Genomic DNA, 19,947 nt, shown 5'->3' with positions numbered 1-19,947 from the left:
TTGAGGACTTGTTGATGGAGTTTGAGGACTAGTTGATGGAGTTTGAGGACTTGTTGAAGGAGTTTGAGGACTAGTTGTTGGAGTTGATGACTTGTTGTTGGAGTTTGAGGACTAGTTGATGGAGTTTGAGGACTTGTTGATGGAGTTTGATGACTAGTTGTTGGAGTTGAGGACTTGTTGAAGGAGTTTGAGGACTAGTTGTTGGAGTTTGAGGACTAGTTAATGGAGTTTGAGGACTAGTTGATGGAGTTTGAGGACTTGTTGAAGGAGTTTGAGGACTTGTTGATGGAGTTTGAGGACTAGTTGTTGGAGTTGAGGACTAGTTGATGGAGTTTGAGGACTTGTTGAAGGAGTTTGAGGACTTGTTGATGGAGTTTGAGGACTAGTTGTTGGAGTTGAGGACTAGTTGTTGGAGTTTGAGGACTAGTTAATGGAGTTTGAGGACTAGTTGTTGGAGTTTGAGGACTAGTTGATGGAGTTTGAGAACTAGTTGTTGGAGTTTGAGGACTAGTTAATGGAGTTTGAGGACTAGTTGATGGAGTTTGAGGACTTGTTGAAGGAGTTTGAGGACTTGTTGATGGAGTTTGAGGACTAGTTGTTGGAGTTGAGGACTAGTTGAAGGAGTTTGAGGACTAGTTAATGGAGTTTGAGGACTAGTTGTTGGAGTTTGAGGACTAGTTAATGGAGTTTGAGAACTAGTTGTTGGAGTTTGAGGACTAGTTAATGGAGTTTGAGGACTAGTTGATGGAGTTTGAGGACTAGTTGATGGAGTTTGAGGACTTGTTGAAGGAGTTTGAGGACTTGTTGATGGAGTTTGAGGACTAGTTGTTGGAGTTGAGGACTAGTTGAAGGAGTTTGAGGACTAGTTAATGGAGTTTGAGGACTAGTTGTTGGAGTTTGAGGACTAGTTAATGGAGTTTGAGAACTAGTTGTTGGAGTTTGAGGACTAGTTAATGGAGTTTGAGGACTAGTTGATGGAGTTTGAGGACTTGTTGAAGGAGTTTGAGGACTTGTTGATGGAGTTTGAGGACTAGTTGTTGGAGTTGAGGACTAGTTGTTGGAGTTGAGGACTTGTTGATGGAGTTTGAGGACTAGTTGTTGGAGTTGAGGACTAGTTGATGGAGTTTGAGGACTTGTTGATGGAGTTTGAGGACTTGTTGAAGGAGTTTGAGGACTTGTTGAAGGAGTTTGAGGACTTGTTGATGGAGTTTGAGGACTAGTTGTTGGAGTTGAGGACTAGTTGTTGGAGTTGAGGACTTGTTGATGGAGTTTGAGGACTAGTTGTTGGAGTTGAGGACTAGTTGATGGAGTTTGAGGACTTGTTGATGGAGTTTGAGGACTTGTTGAAGGAGTTTGAGGACTTGTTGAAGGAGTTTGAGGACTAGTTGTTGGAGTTGAGGACTTGTTGAAGGAGTTTGAGGACTTGTTGATGGAGTTTGAGGACTAGTTGTTGGAGTTGAGGACTAGTTGTTGGAGTTGAGGACTTGTTGATGGAGTTTGAGGACTAGTTGTTGGAGTTGAGGACTAGTTGATGGAGTTTGAGGACTTGTTGAAGGAGTTTGAGGACTTGTTGAAGGAGTTTGAGGACTTGTTGAAGGAGTTTGAGGACTAGTTGTTGGAGTTGAGGACTTGTTGTTGGAGTTTGAGGACTAGTTAATGGAGTTTACCATCAGGAAATCTGGACGACTGTTACAAACACATTTCACATATGAAGGAAGAAAAGAATAGTTCATTTGATGATTTGATTATTTTGGCTTTAAGATGTAAACGTTAAACTGTTGTTTCAGGTGCCTGGCTCAACGGCACTGTGGAAGCCCTGCTCACACTAGGAATCACACAAAGCTTATTTTCATTGATTTAATATTCAAACACAATATTCCATAGATATTGTGTTTGTGTTGATTTCATCCAAAAAATAAAGGAATAAAGGAATAAAACAAGTAAATGAGTGAAAAATGCAGAGAAAAAATATCACTTCTAATTTCTCTTCCTTCTTCTTCTTCTTCTTCTTCTTCTTCATCAGAAGACTGTGATCTGTTCCTCCTCCTCTTCCTCAGGTGTCTGCACAGAAAACAGTGACTGATCGGGGTGTGTGGGTCAGATGTATGTGGTGTGTGTGTGTGTGTGTGTGTGTGTTGTGTGTTTACCAGGAACAGCAGTGGGTGGTGGATGATGAACTCTCTGGTGAGTGTGAGCAGATCCTGGCTCAAGGTGTGAAACAGAGACGGGACGAGAATCAGAGCAAGATTCTGAGCGGACATCTTGTTCACCTGAGAGAACACCTGGACCCTGAACAGACACACAAACAACATCTGTTTGTGCTACTTCTGTTACTTTGTGTTACTGTGTGTTACTGTGTGTGTTACTGTGTGTGTGTGTTACTGTGTGTGTGTGTCTGGTGTGTGTGTGTATTACATGTAGAAGTGTGCGAACAGTGCGCTCAGTGTAGCTCGGTTGTCGTCAGGAAGTTGGCGTAGTAACCGTTGATAAGCTTTAAACCTGGAGCGTTGATCTGAAACCACTGAGAGACAAAGTACTGTTACTACACTGAACTCTGATTACTGGAGTAGTACTACATGTACTTGTACTGCAGGTACTGTGTACTGACCTGCGGCCTGCAGCCACGGCTGTACGTTGGGGATTAAACCCTGCTGCTGGCGGACATATTGTTTGAGGGCGGAGCCAGCGTCCAACACACCCTGCTCGTCACTTTCCAGGGGGGCAGAACTTGGTGACGTCATCAGAGCCTCCACCAATTGGTTCACTTTGGCAGCAAGGCCACAGCGGCGGTACACGCCCTCCACCTTCAAACCTGAGACAGACATGTTTGTGTTCAGGCAGCTGTGAAGGACCCTGGGGGCCTCAGAGGCCCCAACAACTGGTTTACTGCACTTGTTCTGACCGTGGGCGGTGATGTGGGAGATGCAGCGTTCGATACCCTGCGGTACTGAACCTCTCAAGCCCACGTCCAGATCTGGGTACAGAGCCTGACGAGTGGAGCTGTGATTGGCTGCTGGAGGACGGTGAGGATCCGAGCTGTGATTGGTCAGAGCTCTCTGCAGGTGGTTGAACCAGGACTGACAGCTGTGCTGCTCCTTGAAACGCAAAGACACGCCCCTGAAGAGAGAAACCAAACACTACCTGTCATGTCAAGAGGACGATTGATTCAGCCAATCAGAAGCTTGGAAACATCGAACCCTTTAATGTCAATCACATTCTTTCTGTCTTGAGCTGTTGTTGTTGTTGTTGTTGTTGTGTGTGTGGTAAACACCTGTCTCCAGTTTCCATGGTGATGACGTTTTTGGATGGGTCCAGTTCTGAAGGACGATGTAAATAAAAAATATGTTTTGTCCAAAATTTAGTTTTGACTCATTTTGAAAACATTTTCCAGTCTGAGACACACACATGCACACGCACGCACACACAAGCACACGTACACGCACGCACACACACGCACACGTACACGCACGCACGCACGCACACACACACACACACACACACACACACACACACACACACACACACACACACACACACACAGACACAGACACACACACACACACAGACACAGACACAGACACACACACACAGACACACACACACACACACACACACACACACACACACACACACACACACACACACACACACACACACACACACACACACAGACACAGACACACACACACAGACACACACACACAGACACACACACACACACACACACACACACACACACACAGAGCCTGAACCTTCTTACTAAAATGTTTAATTTCTCAAAGGTTACCATGGTGACGGATCGTGCTCAGTTCCATCCTCACAGTCGGGTGTGTGTGTCTGTGTGTGTCTGTGTGTGTGTGTCTGTGGACGGGGTGGATGCTGACGCCATCCTCACAGAGTAATAACCAGGCGTCAGACTGACTCGAGGCTCCGCCCACTTCAACCACACACACTTTACTGACAGCCGACGCCCCGCCCACCTCTGCATAAGACACACCCCCTGGGAGAATCACCTAGAAACAAGAAACTGTGGTTATATTATATATTATACATTATGTATTATAAATGATAAATTATATATTATATATTATATATATTATATTATATATTATATATTATACATTATAAATTATATATTATAAATTATATATTATATATTATATATTATAAATTATAAATTATAAATTATATATTAAAAATTATAAATTATATATTATAAATTATATATTATATATTATAAATTATAAATTATATATTATAAATTATATATTATAAATTATATATTATATATTATAAATTATAAATTATATATTATATATTATATATTATACATTATATATTATATATTATATATTATAAATTATAAATGATATATTATATATTATAAATTATATATATTATATTATATATTATACATTATATATTATATATTATATGACTATCTGAGGATGAACACACAGGGCTTACCTTCAGGATGTGCAGCAGGTGAGTCATCAGAGTGTCGTGATCGTCAGCTGCACAAATCAGCTGATCGCTCAACGTCACCATCTCAAACTCATTGGCCGCTCTGAACACACAGGAACAGGAAGTGACATCATCAGCCATAAGACGCTCGCAGGGATCATCTGTACTGTAGTTCCAGTAGTTCTACTATTAGAGTAGAAGTTCTAGTAGTACTACTAGTACTACTGGAAGTACTAGAAGTAGTAGTGTTTACCCGTATTTGATGAACACTGACAGAAGCTCTCGCAGGTCGAGGACGTCACAAGCTGCTGAATCGTTTTCTACCGAGAAAAGAAAACGATCTTCTTCCAGTTTCCCATGAAGCTCCTCCTCCTCCTCACCTGGGACACACACACACTTAGTTAACACACACCCACACACACCCACAAGCAGGAAACATACATACACACACACAGGTAACAGACACACACACACTTAGTTAACACACAAGCAGGCAATAGACACACAAGCAGGCAACACATGCACACACACACACACAAGCAGGAAACACACACACACAGACACACAAGCAGGCAACACACACACAGACACACACACACACACAACCACACACACACATAAATGAGAAAATGTTTCAAATGAAAACATTTAAATGTTTCTACCTGAGGGGGCGGAGTCAGGTCTCCTATTAATTGACTGGGGCTGGTGAGGCGGGACTTCTGAAGAGAAAAAAACAACAGGGGAATGTGTGTGTGTGTGTGTGTGCCTGTTTGTGTGTGTGTGTGTCTGTTTATGTGTGCGTGTGTGAGTGTGTGAGTGTGTTACCTGTGTTCTTGTACAGCTACTTTGTGAGGACCAGTTTGAGTCTACAACCTCTGGAGTTGGGACCTTTTGACCAGTTCTCACTTTGTGCCACCCAGGTCCATCAGGACCTGGGTGGATCAGGCTCTGCTCTCTCCCTGCTCTCTTCCTACCTCAATGACCATAGCTATGCTGATGACACCCAACTAATTTGGTCTTCTCCCCGATCTGAAACACAGGTAGCAGCACGAGTCTCTGCCTGTCTGACTGACATCTCTCAGTGTACGTCTGCACACCACCTGAAGATTAACCTTGACAAGACTGAACTACTTTTCCTTCCAGGGAAAGACTCTCCGCGCATGACCTGACTATTAACTTTGACAACTCCGTGTTAACCCCCACTCAGACTGCTAGGAACCTGGGTGTGACACTCGACAGCCAACTCTCCCTTACTGCCAACATTACTGCAACAACACGGTCCTGTAGATTCATGCTGTACAACATCAGGAGAATACGCCCCCTTCTCACTCAGAAGGCGGTGCAGGTTCTGGTCCAGATCCAGGTTCTGGTCCAGGTTCTGGTCATCTCACGTCTAGATTACTATAACTCCCTCCTGGCAGGTCTACCTGCTGCTGCCATCTGACCTCTGCAGCTCATCCAGAAACCAGCAGCTCGACTGGTTTTTAACCTAAATTCACTCACACTACTCCGCTCCTCCGCTCCCTTCACTGGTTACCAGTGGCCGCTCGCATCCGGTTCAAAACATTAGTACTTGGTACCATGCTGTGAATGGATCAGGTCCAGTCTACATCCAGGACCTGGTCAAACGTTACACCCCGGCTCGTTCACTTCCGCTCTGCTTCAGCTAATCGGCTCGTTGCTCCCTCACTGCTGAACACTAAATCACGACTGTTTCCTGTCCTGGCTCCTGATTGGTGGAATGAGCTCCCCATTGACATCCGGACATCTGAAAGTTTACACATCTTCCGCCGAAAACTAAAAACACACCTCTTCCGACTTTACCTTGAATGAATGAAAAAAATAAAATAAAATAAAATAAAAACAAAACACTAACAACTCTTTGAAACTAACACTTTAGTAGCACTTAAATGGCACTTACTTATAGCACTTTGTAGTTTTGTTTTATTTTGAAGAAATTGTACTTTCTTGATTCTTGTTGTTCTGGGTCTGTTCCCTCGGAGTTGATGCACTTATTTTGAGTCGCTTTGGATAAAAGCGTCAGCTAAATGAAATGTAATGTAATGTAATAATATAAAGTTATACTATACTAAACTATAGCTTGTGGCATTTATGAAATTATAGAACGACAATAAAGAAAACTGTTGACATTTTAAGCCTAATAGCTTAAAAATGTATATTTTAGTTGGCGAAATGTGAAAACAAAAGGTGAGAGCAGGTCCGACTGGAGGCGGACACAGGAACTGAAGCTCGGTAGAAACCAACTGCAGCTTCTGCTCTGATCAAGAAGCTGCTGTGCTGATCTCTGATCAGTTGAGACCAGAAGAACTCTGTGTTTTCACTGTTTCCAGTGATAAGAAGCAGCCGGTGAGTCAGTGAGCGGCTGCTCAACGCGTGTGTGTGTGTGTTACCTGTGTGTGTGTGTGTGTGTGTGTGCTACCTGTGTGTGTGTGTGTGTGTGTGTGCTACCTGTGTGTGTGTAACCTGTGTGTGTGTGTTACCTGTGTGTGTGTGTGTGTGTGTGTGCTACCTGTGTGTGTGTAACCTGTGTGTGTGTGTTACCTGTGTGTGTGTGTGTTACCTGTGTGTGTTACCTGTGTGTGTGTGTGTGTGCTACCTGTGTGTGTGTAACCTGTGTGTGTGTGTTACCTGTGTGTGTGTGTGTTACCTGTGTGTGTGTGTGTGTTACCTGTGTGTGTGAGTGTGTGTGTGTGTGCTACCTGTGTGTGTGTGCTACCTGTGTGTGTGTTACCTGTGTGTGTGTGTGTGCTACCTGTGTGTCTGTGTGTTACCTGTGTGTGTGTGTGTGCTACCTGTGTGTGTGTTACCTGTGTGTGTGTGTGTGTGCTGCCTGTGTGTGTGTGTTACCTGTGTGTGTGTTACCTGTGTGTGTGTGTTACCTGTGTACTCGTTGAGTCGGAGCAGCTCACTCTGCAGAGCATGACCCGCCCTCTCAGCCAGGAGGATGGGGGAGGGGCTCTGAGGATCTGTCTGACGCACCTGTACACAGGTCACATGACAACGATCATGTGATGTCACAGAGTTCTCTCCCTGTCTTTGACGGAGACTGATGTTTCCATGACAACAAGGTTTGATCATTGAGCTGCTGTGGCCCCCCCCATGAGAGGATGTCCCCATGTCACAGGTTGACGTGAGCACATCGTCATGTATGTTGTATGTAGTAAGCAGTTGTTATATCCGACTCAATAAAAAATACAAGATGTAGATTCCAACCTTTAATTCACAGCTGCAAATGTCTCGTTAAAGTTTATCAAAGTAATTGTCTTTAGGAGAAGACACGTGTGTCCCTCTCACGTTCTGCCACATCACGTTTCCTCTAAATGTGTCCACAAGCTTTGAGTGGGTGTGTCTGAAGTGTCAGCCAATCAGCAGCGACGTGTATACAAATCCTGCCCTATTAAAACGACTGTGACAGTTGTGTCATCTGAATTGATTTTTGTTACAGTTTGTAAACATTGTTTTCACATTAAAAGTAAATGTTACAAACACTTTGTCACATTAGACAATTCATTCAGGAATGAAAAACAACAACACACACACACAGGTAGCCCCTCATAAACAGCTGACATCACCTCTTTAGAGAGAGAGGACCAGAGAGAGAGGACAAGAGAGAGAGGCAAGAGACAGAGGACAGGAGAGAGAGGACAAGAGAGAGTGGACAAGAAAGAGAGAGGACAAGAGAGAAAGAGGACAAGGGAGAGAGAGGACGAGAGACAGAGGTGAAAAGAGAGAGAGGACGAGGGAGAGAGGACAAGAAAGAGAGAGAGGACGAGGGAGAGAGGACAAGAAAGAGAGAGGACAAGAGAGAAAGAGGACAAGAGAGAGATAGGACAAGAGAGGATGAGGACAAGAGAGAAAGAGGACAAGAGAGAGAGAGAGATGAAAAGAGAGAGATGACAAGAGAGAGACAGACATTATTATTAATACTAATAGTTTCACGTCTCTCACTAATTTTCTGAACTGGGCCTTTAAACGTTACATTCAGGTCTGCATTCAGTTCCATTAAAACATTATTTAAATGTGTGTGTTGAACATTGTGTGTGTGTGTGTGTGTGTGAGATCTGACCTTTGCCCCTGAGCAGATCAGAGACATGGTTTCCTCGATGTCATCAGTACACGCCACCTCTCGCAGCCTCTGAAACACACAAATTCAATATATACACAATATAGAAACTTATTGATTCAATTTATTTTTATTAACTTTCTACCTGCTACCACGGTGAAATGTTTGACTTTAACCAATAAAAAATATATCTGTAGCTCGGCAAAGTCTTAACTAGTTAACTAGTTTTCTAGTTTTACTATATTAATAAAGGATTAAATAAATACATCTGTATCAATATTGTTTATTGAAATTTATGTATTCATAAAAAACCTGGTCCATTAGAGAGAGACAGGACGTCAGTGGATGGACTCGTCTGTAGCGCCCCCTGCTGTATTTATCCTGGATGAACTTTGACCTCTCCTCATCAGACGAGTCAGGAATCAGCTGCTCGGCTGCCGGCACTGAGGCCGCCCACACCTGATTGGCCAGCCGGTTCCCGTAGGCGACAAACAGCTGAAAGAGGATTTAAACTATAGGTTTACTAAATGTTTACATCTTAGATATTTCAGCCCCCCCCCCACCCACCTGTTACAGTGGTTCAGCTCCCCCCACCCCCCCCCACCTGCAACAGTGGTTCAGCCCCCCCCTCTGTTGTAACAGTGGTCTAGCCCCCCCGCACCTGTAGCAGTGGTTCAGCCCCCCCCTCACCTTTAACAGTGGTTCAGCCCCCCCCCCTTGACTGTAACAGTGGTCTAGCCCCCCCCCCCCCCGCCCCGCACCTGTAAAAGTGCTTCAGCCCCCCCCTCGCCTGTAACAGTGGTTCAGCCCCCTCCTCGACTGTAACTGTGGTTCAGCCCCCTCCCCTCACCTTTGACAGTGGTTCAGCCCCCCCCAACTGTAACAGTGGTTCAGCCCCCCCCCCCCCCCTCGACTGTAACAGTGGTTCAGCCCCCCCTCACCTGTAACAGTGGTTCAGTCCAGACCTTGTTGTCCATCTTCAGACTGCGTACCTTCGACAGGTTACTACCCAGAGCGCGATGCTGACCTAAGAGCAGACTCTGTTAGCATTCTTCATTCAAACCAGTGGATCAGTTAGCAATGTTAGCATTTCACACTAAGACTAAGCTCTTTACACATGAGAAAAGCTAAATAAATTTCCTTATTGAGGTGATTGAGATGAAAATTGATAATTAAAAAACAGATGTTTTTCTAAGCTCCTTCAGGATCAACTGTGTTTCAGTTTGACTATTAATGCTGTGATACAATTTGATGTCCAACTCCTTTTACAGATGTTTTTAATAAAAACTTTATGTTTAACCTAATATGACTTTAAGGTGTATCATCTATTTATCGAAGTTTTTCACATAATCAGGATTCACAATGTTGATCTAAGCTTAATAGTATATAAAGGCCCAGACTGTGGCCCTGTTAATGTTGAAGATAAAAAAACAAGAATGTTAAGGATCTCCTTCACTCCTTCACTCCTTCACTCCTTCACTCATACACACATTCACTCCTTCACTCATACACACATTCACTCCTTCACTCCTTCACTCTTTCACTCATACACACATTCACTCCTTCACTCCTTCACTCATACACACATTCACTCCTTCACTCATACACACATTCAATCTTTCACTCCTTCACTCCTTCACTCATACAGTCTTTCACTCTTTCACTCCTTCACTCATACATACATTCACTCCTTCACTCATACACACATTCACTCCTTCACACATTCACACATTCACACATTCACTCCTTAACTCTTTCACTCATTCACTCTTTCACTCCTTCACTCTTTCACTCTTTCAGTCTTTCACTCCGTCAGTCATACACACATTCACTCCTTCACTCCTTCAATCCTTCACTCTTTCACTCCTTCACTCATACACACATTCACTCCTTCAATCTTTCACTCATACACACATTCACTCCTTTACTCCTTCACTCCTTCACTCATACACACATTCACTCCTTCACATACCTGCACACGCCTCACAGATGACCAGCAACAGGTTGACCGACGCCCACTCAGGATTGGCTGAGCCACAGTCACCACACACCTTGTTGCAGGGGTTTTCCAGAAGGCGCATCGCCACCTGGCTGCAGGACAGAGCACTGCGGATAGACAAGGACAGACCGTCCAACCAGAGTGGCAGGTCCTTCGAAGAGTCGACCGACAGACTGTGTATGGGGGAAGGGGGGGGGGGGGGGGAGACAGGTCAACAGACTGGTAGACAGACAGGTAGACAGACTGGTAGACAGACAGGTGCACAGACAGGTGCACAGACAGGTAGACAGACAGGTCAACAGACTGGTAGACAGGCTGGTAGACAGACTGGTAGACAGACAGGTAGACAGACAGGTGCACAGACAGATAGACAGACTGGTAGACAGACAGGTAGACAGACAGGTGCACAGACAGGTGCACCGACAGGTAGACAGACAGGTCAACAGACTGGTAGACAGACAGATAGACAGACAGGTGCACAGACAGGTGCACAGACAGGTAGACAGACAGGTGCACAGACAGGTAGACAGACAGGTAGACAGAAAGGTGCACAGACAGGTAGACAGACAGGTAGACAGACAGGTGCACAGACAGGTAGACAGACAGGTGCACAGACAGGTAGACAGACAGGTAGAAAGACAGGTAGACAGACAGGTGCACAGACAGGTAGACAGACAGGGAGACAGACAGATAGACAGACAGATAGACAGACAGGTAGACAGACAGGTGTGTACTTGAAGCTCTTGTATGGAGTGATGAGGGTAAACGAGTGTTTTCCTGTAGATTTCACTGCGGCCACGTTCAGGGGGACAGAGAAGGAGGCGATGCCCAGCAGGTAGCCCTCTTTGTTGGGGTAAATCCAGAGATCGTGACCCCAGACTGCCGCATAGGCGCGACTCCGGGGCTCTTTAATGGTGATTGGTCCATGCAGTTGGGCAGGGGGGGGGCTTGGCTGGCCTCGTGACGCCAGCAGCGACGCAACCCAACCATCCTGAACCTCTGAGAGGAGAAACCATGAACTTTTGTTAATATCACATGTCCATTACCTGTTACCTCTGGATTATCAAAATAAATGCTTCTACTCTGAGCTGCAGCAACACACTGATCCAGATGAAGCCAAAAGCCAATCAGAGGAGGAGTTAGCTCGGACTGACGACATGTTGAACAAGCATTTCAGCAGACCACCGTGCAGTGACTCTTCTTACCACAGACTATAAATAACACGTCTCCACTTCCTCCAGATATGAAACTAAAACATCTCAGACACGAATGCTGCTGCGTCAGTCACAGCTGTCCATTGTGACGTCTCTGCCAGCCACCGGGGGGGCGAAAGAGACGCCATGTTGATTGACAGTCTGTGATTCTTACCGTCACTATGAGCCATGAAGTCGTAATGTTTCTTCCTGAAGTAAACAGAGAATCTTCCTTTGTCCTGTGTCTTCACGTTGGTGATACTGGACACATGAAACAACACCTCACTGAACCGGTCCTGAAAACAAACACACCCATCACTCTACAGACAGGTACAGACAGAGAGAGAGAGAAAGGAACAGATACTGACACACAGGTACAGAGAGAGAGACAAGGACGTGGTGAGAGACAGATTCTGATACTAACAGACAGGTTCAGAGAGAGAGACTGGTACAGAGACAGACAGGGACACATAGATAGGGACAAACACAGACAGGGACACAGAGACAGACAGAGACACCGAGAGACAGACCGGGACAGACAGAGACAGATGGACAGGGACACAGAGAAAGACAGGGACATAGAAAGAGACACACAGAAAGACAGACAGACAGACAGACAGACAGGGACAGGCTCACTGTGCGTTTCTTCCACAGAGACATCTGCTGTCCGTCCAAAGTTGCCCATAGCACATTGTGTCTGTTAGAGAGAGCGGACATTCAGATAAGTCAATACATCATATATAAAATCAGCAGTGATATTTTTCCTTATATAAATTCATGTGTGTACATATATATATATAAACATATTTAAATACAAAGCCGGGCCCTGGGGTTCCTGGGGCCCACATGTGACTGTGATGGTACCTGAAGCCCTTCCAGACGTCCAACCAGCTGGACCGGACCACAGTGCTCTGTGGACGTGAACTTCCGTTGCTGCACTTCTTCCTGGACACTCGGATCGTTGCTGCTCTGCAGGTCAAGCATGATGTTTGATTATACATCTACGTTTATTACTAACATAAATAAAGTTTAAACTCTTCACTTTCATGACATCAATCAGAATCCACTTCAGACCGGCCAGTTCAGCTCCAAAAGCATCCTGGGTAAAACAGGAATACTCTGGGGTCTGACCTGGTCTTGATGGAAGTCATGAACGAACCTTGGGATCTTCTGTTTCACTCGTTTTCCAGGTTTCTCTGATTGGCCAATAGCACGAGGAGGAGGTGGAGCTGGCCTCTTGGGGATGATACGACCTGGAGGATTGATCGGGACCCTGCAACATCACAGCACTGTCAGCAGCAGCCATGCACTTCTGGTCGTAATAGTTATCACAGTACTGTACACAGTTTACCTACCTGTGAGTGTGTGTAGCTGTGTCTGAGGGGGAATCTCCTCCCAGTGGTCCATCATCTGCAAAGGAGGCAGGGCTTACTCCAGTATCCTCCTCCTCATTGGATGATTCAGAGTCAGCTTCCTCACCATCCCAACAAGACAACACGGTGACATACGGGACTTCGGCTAAAGCGTCGTGGGGAGACGGATTTAAAACTGGAACCAAAACCAACAGAGAGGAGTCAGACTGGGCTGGGGGCGGGGGTGGGGGGGGGAGTGAGTGCGGGTCTGTACCTTCGTCTGTGGGTTCAGCAGCTCCCTCTACAGGAGGTAGCATGACTCCTGCAGTTGGGTCTAAAGATGACATAACCAGATGGGACAGAGCCCCAACATCTGAACAGAGAGAACATGTGGAACAGCCAATCAGGAGGAGTGGGTTGTTTGGACCTGCAGGGGGTGCTGGTGGGACGGGGTCAGTTACTTTTATACTTGTGTGTTTAACTTGTGCGATGTTTAAAATCTGCCTTGTGACTCAACCAATCAAATTAAATTTCTCTGAGGTTTCGGAGTGTCTGGATTATAATCCAGGTTCTTGAGACTGAAACATTGAACTGTAAAGAAGTTTGAATTAACAAATGGACAAAACAGTAAGCTGACCTGGGGGCCCCGACCTCCAGGGGCCCTGAGTCATCGGTCCCAGATAAGAGGCCAGTTCCCTCATTAACCTGAATTCTCTCAGTTCAGATTCTGCTCTCCCATGCTAACAGGAGGATCAGCTACCATGGTAACCAACCGACCGATTGATTGATTGATTGATTGATTGATTGACATACCTGTTTGATGGTCTTCAGGAAGTGCAATCCTTTGTAGTGCAGGGGGGTTGGGTTTACCATCTGAGGGGGGTGGGGCTGAAGGGACAAAGCTAATAATCCCTAATGAAGCGGCCATGTTTGCTAATGAGCTAACAATGCTAGCAGCACCTGTGTTAGCAGCAGGTGCAGGTGTGGGGCAAGAGGAAGGCTTTGATGTAGCATCAGCTGGGTTAACCAGAGCATTAGCAGTGCATGCTAAGCTCGGTATGTGAGTGTTGATGCTGTCAGCTATGCTGTCAATGGAGGGGGGGGCAGAGGGGGCAGAGCAGGCTGGGGGGGCGGCGCCCCCAACAGCAGCAGCGACCCCAGCCAATGACGGAATGTTGGCTGCGATGATGTCAGTGACACTGACCAGAGTTGGGAAGATGAAGCCATTATCGGAGCCGGAGGAAGGAGGAAGACGAGTAGCACCGTCATCTGAGGAGGAGGAAACAGTCATTAAGGGACTTTCATAGTAAGAGCCCTGAGGGTGGATTTTCAGAGTTAATTTGTCAGCAACACAACGACACAATGACACAACACAGATACGACAGAGCCTTTAAAGGTTCTATACTTGTATGACATGACATCATCACTAAAACTGGTTTCACACTTAAAGCTGCAACACAAACATGAAACCGGTTCTTCTGTCTTCACAGAAAAACTCAGAGTTACCTCTGCTCCGAGGAACCGTGTTGTCATCGCTCCTGAAACACACAAACATCTTGTTAACGTTACATTTAACTGTTTGTGACATAGAATTAAATGTTTGTTGCAAAGATTTCAAAATGAACTCACCTGTCTAACGAGGAGGCGGAGCTCAAACTGGTCGTCTTGTAACGAGCTCTAGGTTTGGGGACAGGAGGTGAAGGAGGAGGAGTCATCTGGAGACAGGGCGGGAAATAAAAGAGATCAGTTTACCTGTCTTTAGTTCACCTGTCTGTGATTAACCTGTGTTAAGTTTACCTGTCTGTGATTTACCTGTCTTTAGTTTACCTGTCTGTGATTTACCTGTCTTTAGTTCACCTGTCTGTGATTAACCTGTGTTAAGTTTACCTGTCTGTGATTAACCTGTCTTTAGTTCACCTGTCTGTGATTTACCTGTCTTTAGTTTACCTGTCTGTGATTAACCTGTCTTTAGTTCACCTGTCTGTGTTTACCTGTCTTTAGTTCACCTGTCTGTGGTTTACCTGTCTGTTAGATCCCCTGTCTGTGATTAACTTGTCTTTAGTTTAGCTGTCTGTGATTTACCTGTCTGTTAGTTCACCTGTCTGTGATTAACTTGTCTTTAGTTTACCTGTCTGTTAGTTCAGCTGTCTGTGACTTACCTGTCTGTTGGTTTAGCTGTCTGTGATTTACCTGTCTGTTAGTTCACCTGTCTGTGATTAACTTGTCTTTAGTTTACCTGTCTGTTAGTTCACCTGTCTGTGATTTACCTGTTTTTAGTGCACCTGTCTGTGACTTACCTGTCTGTTGGTTCACCTGTCTGTGATTTACCTGTCTGTTAGATCACCTGTCTGTGATTAACTTGTCTTTAGTTTACCTGTCTGTTAGTTCAGCTGTTTGTGACTTACCTGTCTGTTGGTTTAGCTGTCTGTGATTTACCTGTCTGTTAGTTCACCTGTCTGTGATTAACTTGTCTTTAGTTTACCTGTCTGTTAGTTCACCTGTCTGTGATTAACTTGTCTTTAGTTTACCTGTCTGTTAGTTCAGCTGTCTGTGACTTACCTGTCTGTTGGTTTAGCTGTCTGTGATTAACTTGTCTTTAGTTTACCTGTCTGTTAGTTCACCTGTCTGTGATTTACCTGTTTTTAGTGCACCTGTCTGTGATTTACCTGTCTGTTGGTTCACCTGTCTGTGATTTACCTGTCTGTTAGATCACCTGTCTGTGATTAACTTGTCTTTAGTTTAGCTGTCTGTGACTTACCTGTCTGTTGGTTCAGCTGTCTGTGATTCCCCTGTTGTCCCCGGCCGTGTCCTCTGCTCTGATGTGTCTCTTCCTGGTTCACGTGTTGAACAAGTTGTTTCAGATTTAGCTGCACTCATAAATCTGCTGCTGTTAAACCTACTGTGTGTCAGTGTGTTTGTTTTTGTTTCTGTCTCTTTGCGGGTCATGTGTGAAGATCACCTGCTTGTATTCAGCTTCAGTTCAAACAGTAAACATGTGTTTGTTAGAAGCAACAACGTTTTCACAAAAGAACTCTTTAAAATAGTAACAGACATTTTGTGTGGTTAGTGTTTCTAATGTGAAGCAGCAGCAGGTCCCCCCCCCCCCCCCCCCGAACATGTGTGGTTCCGTTCATGTCAAGAGGAGCAGCTGTTTTAACCCTGAATACTTTTACAGTGAACTCAGAGAAATCTCACTGGTTCAACCTGCTGCAGGAATGTAGGCGTGTGTGTGTGTGTGTGTGTGTGTGTGTGTGTGTGTGTGTGTCTGTGAATGCTGGCCTGCTAAAGTCGTTAACGAGCACAGAAAGAGAACAGCAGAGTTTTACAGTTGTTGTGAGGACTCAGAAGAGACAGAACATCCTGATGGAATCCTGAATGTGTGCAGTTAAAACACACACACAGACACACACACACACACACACACACACATGATTCCTGTGATCCAGCGGTCCGAGGTTTGTATGATGAATCACTGTTGAGGACAAACCACCTGGACTTCCGTTGTCCACTAGAGGGCAGATGTTGACCTTCTCTCTCCGCTGATCAGAATCATCTAGAAAGTTTGAACCTGAAGAGTTTGTCATAATGAAACTGCAGTTCCCCTGGCGGCCATCAGGTGCTGCTGTCGCAGCAGAGACCCAGAGTCCGACCACAGTGATGCTGTAACTTCGACCAACCAGCAAGGGTCACTCTCTGATCATAACTCTCACATCGTGGTGAAGCTCAGTTTGTCTGGCGCCCCCTGGTGAAACTGATGTAACCAAAAGTAACTCATCAGCTACAGCAGCATTTAGTCAGCAGGGGGCGCCACACAGACACATCTTGATAACTCATCATGAGGAGGAGGATTTCAGTTTCCTGCTTTAGAAATATCAGTTACTTATCAATAACGATCATTTACTTAACGATCAACAATTTATCGATAAGGTTTCAGTTACATTTCCTTTGATAAAAGTCTTTGTTGGAGACTGAAGCTGTTTATTGATCTTTGACACATTTATTACTGATCAATACTAAGACTGCTGATACTGAGGTCTCTCTACCCCCCCCCCCCCCCCCTCTCTCTCTCTCTCTCACACACACACACACATACACGCACACACACTGAAAGGTCTTTTTGTGAGTTTTCCACTCGTTTTCACTGAGTGTGTGTGTTGACTTCCTGTCGGGGGTGGGGGAGTGACAGAGAGACAGATTGAAAACAGTCTCCCCCTCCCTCTCGCTCTCTCTCTCTCTCTCTCTCTCTCTCTCCCTCTCTCTCTCTCACTCTCTCTCTCTCTCGCTCTAAGGAAATGTCTCTTGCTCTTTTCCTTCCCTCTCTCCTGCAGACTCTCTCTCTCTCTCTGACTCAGTATGTTGGTTTCCATTCGTCGTGTGTTTAGAATGAGACTGAAGAAGAGGAGTGAAGAAGAAGAAGAAGAAGAAGAAGAAGAAGAAGAAGAAGAAGAAGAAGAAGATCAGCAGCATAAACAGAAGGTCTGAAGAAACTAAATATCTTTTCTTTATTTCAATTTGATAAAATTCTTCTTTAGATGATTCAACTTGTTTGTGTTTCTGCAGAAAAACACAAATACTTATTTGGTCCACGTCCCATTAGTTAACATGGAGGAGGTTCATGACCTATACCAGAGCCAGCCACCAGGGCCAACCCAGATTGTCTTCCCTTTGGATTTTCAATGTTTTTTTATTTTCATGAAATATGTATTCAATATAAATCAATATAATAGTATCGTCATGACAATGATCAGCTGATGTTTCTCTCAAAGGTAACTGATCTGGCCTCTGATTGACAGCTGTGATTCATCAGATCTGAACCAATCAAGAGACAGGAAACAACCTTCATCATGGAGGAGTGAGAGAGACGTGAGACACACATCTCTCCCTGTCTCTGTCTCTGTCTCTGTCTCTGTCTGTCTCTCTCTGTCTCTCTCTCTCTGTCTCTGTCTGTCTCTCTCTGTCTCTCTCTCTCTGTCTCTGTCTCTTTCTCTGTCTCTGTCTCTGTTTCTGTCTGTCTCTCTCTGTCTCTCTCTCTCTGTCTCTGTCTGTCTCTCTCTGTCTCTCTCTCTCTGTCTGTCTCTCTCTGTCTCTCTCTCTCTGTCTCTGTCTGTCTCTCTCTGTCTCTCTCTCTCTGTCTCTGTCTCTTTCTCTGTCTCTGTCTCTGTTTCTGTCTGTCTCTCTCTGTCTCTCTCTCTCTGTCTCTGTCTGTCTCTCTCTGTCTCTCTCTCTCTGTCTCTGTCTCTTTCTCTGTCTCTGTCTCTGTTTCTGTCTGTCTCTCTCTGTCTCTCTCTCTCTGTCTCTGTCTCTGTCTCTTTCTCTGTCTCTGTCTCTGTTTCTGTCTGTCTCTCTCTGTCTCTCTCTCTCTGTCTCTGTCTGTCTCTCTCTGTCTCTCTCTCTCTGTCTCTGTCTCTTTCTCTGTCTCTGTCTCTGTTTCTGTCTGTCTCTCTCTGTCTCTCTCTCTCTGTCTCTGTCTCTGTCTCTTTCTCTGTCTCTGTCTCTGTTTCTGTCTGTCTCTCTCTGTCTCTCTCTCTCTGTCTCTGTCTCTTTCTCTGTCTCTGTCTCTGTCTCTGTCTCTGTGTCTGTCTCTGTATGTCTCTCTCTGTCTCTCTTTCTCTGTCTCTGTCTCTTTCTCTGTCTCTGTCTCTGTCTCTCTGTGTCTGTCTCTGTCTCTTTCTCTTTCTCTTTCTCTTTCTCTTCCTCTTTCTCTGTCTCTCTCTGTCTGTCTGTCTCTCTCTGTCTGTCTGTCTCTCTCTCTCTCTCTCTCTCTCTCTCTCTCTCTTTCTGTCTCTATCTCTCTGTCTCTGTCTCTCTGTCTCTCTCTGTCTCTCTCTGTCTCTCTCTCTCTCTCTCTCTCTCTCTCTGTCTCTCTCTCTCTCTCTGTCTCTCTCTCTGTCGGATTTAGCAGCACAGAGCTGCTGTGCTCTGATTGGCTGTGACTCCTCTCCGCTGCCCACAGGAAATACCTACCCAAGTGTTTTTTCTTCTTCTGTGGTCGGCTCACATTCTTCCGCCACACGCTCAGTGAGACCTGTGATTGGCTGAGATACCCTGAGCTGTTTTCTGATTTGTTGTTTAGGTTGTTTTACCTTGTGTATCTGATCATTTTAAATAAAATATTTTATAAACTTATATAGATGAATAAAAACTGACAGAACAGCATAGTTGTACTTTGAAATCTCCCTTGGTTCGGGTCAGGCTCTTATTTTGAAATCTCTGTGTTATTGGTCAGGACCAGCGGCCATGATATCTTCCATCAGAAGCCTGAACCTGCTGCACCTCCTGCTGGGTAGGTTACAAAAAATGAAATACAACTTACAGGTGGACAGATACCTGTCTGTCTACCCGTCTGTCTGTGTACCTGTCTGCCTGCAGGTGTGTTTCTGGTTCATCCGGAAGGGGGCGTCAGTCTGGAGCTGCACCCATCAGCCTCTGAAGTTCTGTTGGTCTCTAACTCCAACTTCACTGTGGTCAGTGTCACCTGTCTGTCTCCTCAAGTGTGTTCAGGTACCTGTCTGTCTCCTCAAACGTGTTCAGGTACCTGTCTGTCTCCTCAGGTGTGCTCAGGGTGGAGTCAGGTTACATGGCGGTTACCTCGGGACACTGTGGTAGACGGGGTCTTCGTGGAGACCCGGGGTTCCAGCAGCATCCTGCAGCTCAGTAACGTCACCTGGAGGAATTCTGGAAGATACACCTGTGAGGAGACATCTTCCTATCAGAGCAGACACGTGGACGTGTTTATTCCTGGACAAGGTGACCATATTTCCCACAGACATTGACCCACATGTCCTACCTGTGAGACCTGTCGTCATGTGTCTGTCCCCCCCAGGTCCAGATGAATGGTTAGTCCCGGTGGGTACA

General features: G+C 45.3%; 2 protein-coding genes across 16 annotated transcripts in view; one reads left to right on the top strand and one right to left on the bottom strand.

The window, feature by feature from the left end:
• Positions 1 to 1,843: 1,843 nt before the first annotated feature.
• On the bottom strand, positions 1,844 to 15,996 carry LOC128456589 (arf-GAP with Rho-GAP domain, ANK repeat and PH domain-containing protein 1). 8 transcript variants are annotated; one of them, XM_053440805.1, is made up of 26 exons: positions 15,851 to 15,995; positions 14,722 to 14,807; positions 14,599 to 14,630; positions 13,906 to 14,361; positions 13,367 to 13,465; positions 13,096 to 13,288; positions 12,900 to 13,013; positions 12,605 to 12,709; positions 12,377 to 12,437; positions 11,916 to 12,036; positions 11,282 to 11,546; positions 10,521 to 10,720; positions 9,490 to 9,575; positions 8,861 to 9,043; positions 8,552 to 8,620; positions 7,365 to 7,464; positions 5,127 to 5,183; positions 4,718 to 4,844; positions 4,468 to 4,567; positions 3,788 to 4,013; positions 3,215 to 3,317; positions 2,903 to 3,117; positions 2,609 to 2,812; positions 2,416 to 2,521; positions 2,148 to 2,289; positions 1,844 to 2,061 (listed from the first exon to the last, which is right to left on the bottom strand). In XM_053440805.1, the coding sequence occupies exons 2-26, from the start codon at positions 14,805 to 14,807 to the stop codon at positions 2,020 to 2,022; spliced, it is 3,492 nt and encodes a 1,163-aa protein (XP_053296780.1). In that variant the 5' UTR covers positions 15,851 to 15,995; the 3' UTR covers positions 1,844 to 2,019. The 8 variants fall into 8 exon arrangements, with proteins under 8 accessions (XP_053296780.1, XP_053296781.1, XP_053296776.1 ...); XM_053440806.1 differs by having other exon boundaries at positions 3,272 to 3,317; XM_053440801.1 differs by having other exon boundaries at positions 1,844 to 2,289; positions 15,851 to 15,996.
• A 1,255-nt stretch (positions 15,997 to 17,251) lies between these two features.
• Positions 17,252 to 19,947, top strand: part of csf1rb (colony stimulating factor 1 receptor, b) — a 32,375-nt gene continuing 29,679 nt past the window's right edge. Inside the window, exons 1-6 of one of the 8 annotated variants that reach the window (XR_008341872.1) lie at positions 17,252 to 17,568; positions 17,886 to 17,944; positions 19,319 to 19,375; positions 19,462 to 19,556; positions 19,644 to 19,839; positions 19,916 to 19,947. The exon at positions 19,916 to 19,947 is cut by the window's right edge and continues 226 nt beyond it. The gene's annotated coding sequence lies outside the window, so the exon portion shown is untranslated. Of the gene's footprint in view, positions 17,569 to 17,858; positions 17,956 to 19,318; positions 19,376 to 19,461; positions 19,557 to 19,643; positions 19,840 to 19,915 lie in introns of all 8 variants that reach the window. The other 7 variants (XR_008341871.1, XR_008341870.1, XR_008341869.1 and 4 more) reach the window with 7 other exon arrangements.

Source organism: Pleuronectes platessa, chromosome 15 (genome assembly GCF_947347685.1).
Source record: "Pleuronectes platessa chromosome 15, fPlePla1.1, whole genome shotgun sequence".
NCBI classification, from domain to species: Eukaryota; Metazoa; Chordata; class Actinopteri; order Pleuronectiformes; family Pleuronectidae; genus Pleuronectes; species Pleuronectes platessa.
Note: the sequence above shows the minus strand (reverse complement) of the source record. Positions and strands in the feature narration are given on the sequence as shown.

Bases quoted from the DNA above. Each gene is read 5' to 3' on its own strand.
- LOC128456589 (XM_053440801.1), bottom strand. From the start codon at position 14,807: ATGACTCCTCCTCCTTCACCTCCTGTCCCCAAACCTAGAGCTCGTTAC. The intron at 5,184-7,364 runs GTAACACACACA...TTTTCTCTTCAG, and splicing joins CCGACTCAACGAGTACACAG to AAGTCCCGCCTCACCAGCCC. The intron at 4,014-4,467 runs GTAAGCCCTGTG...TCTTGTTTCTAG, and splicing joins ACCTGCTGCACATCCTGAAG to GTGATTCTCCCAGGGGGTGT.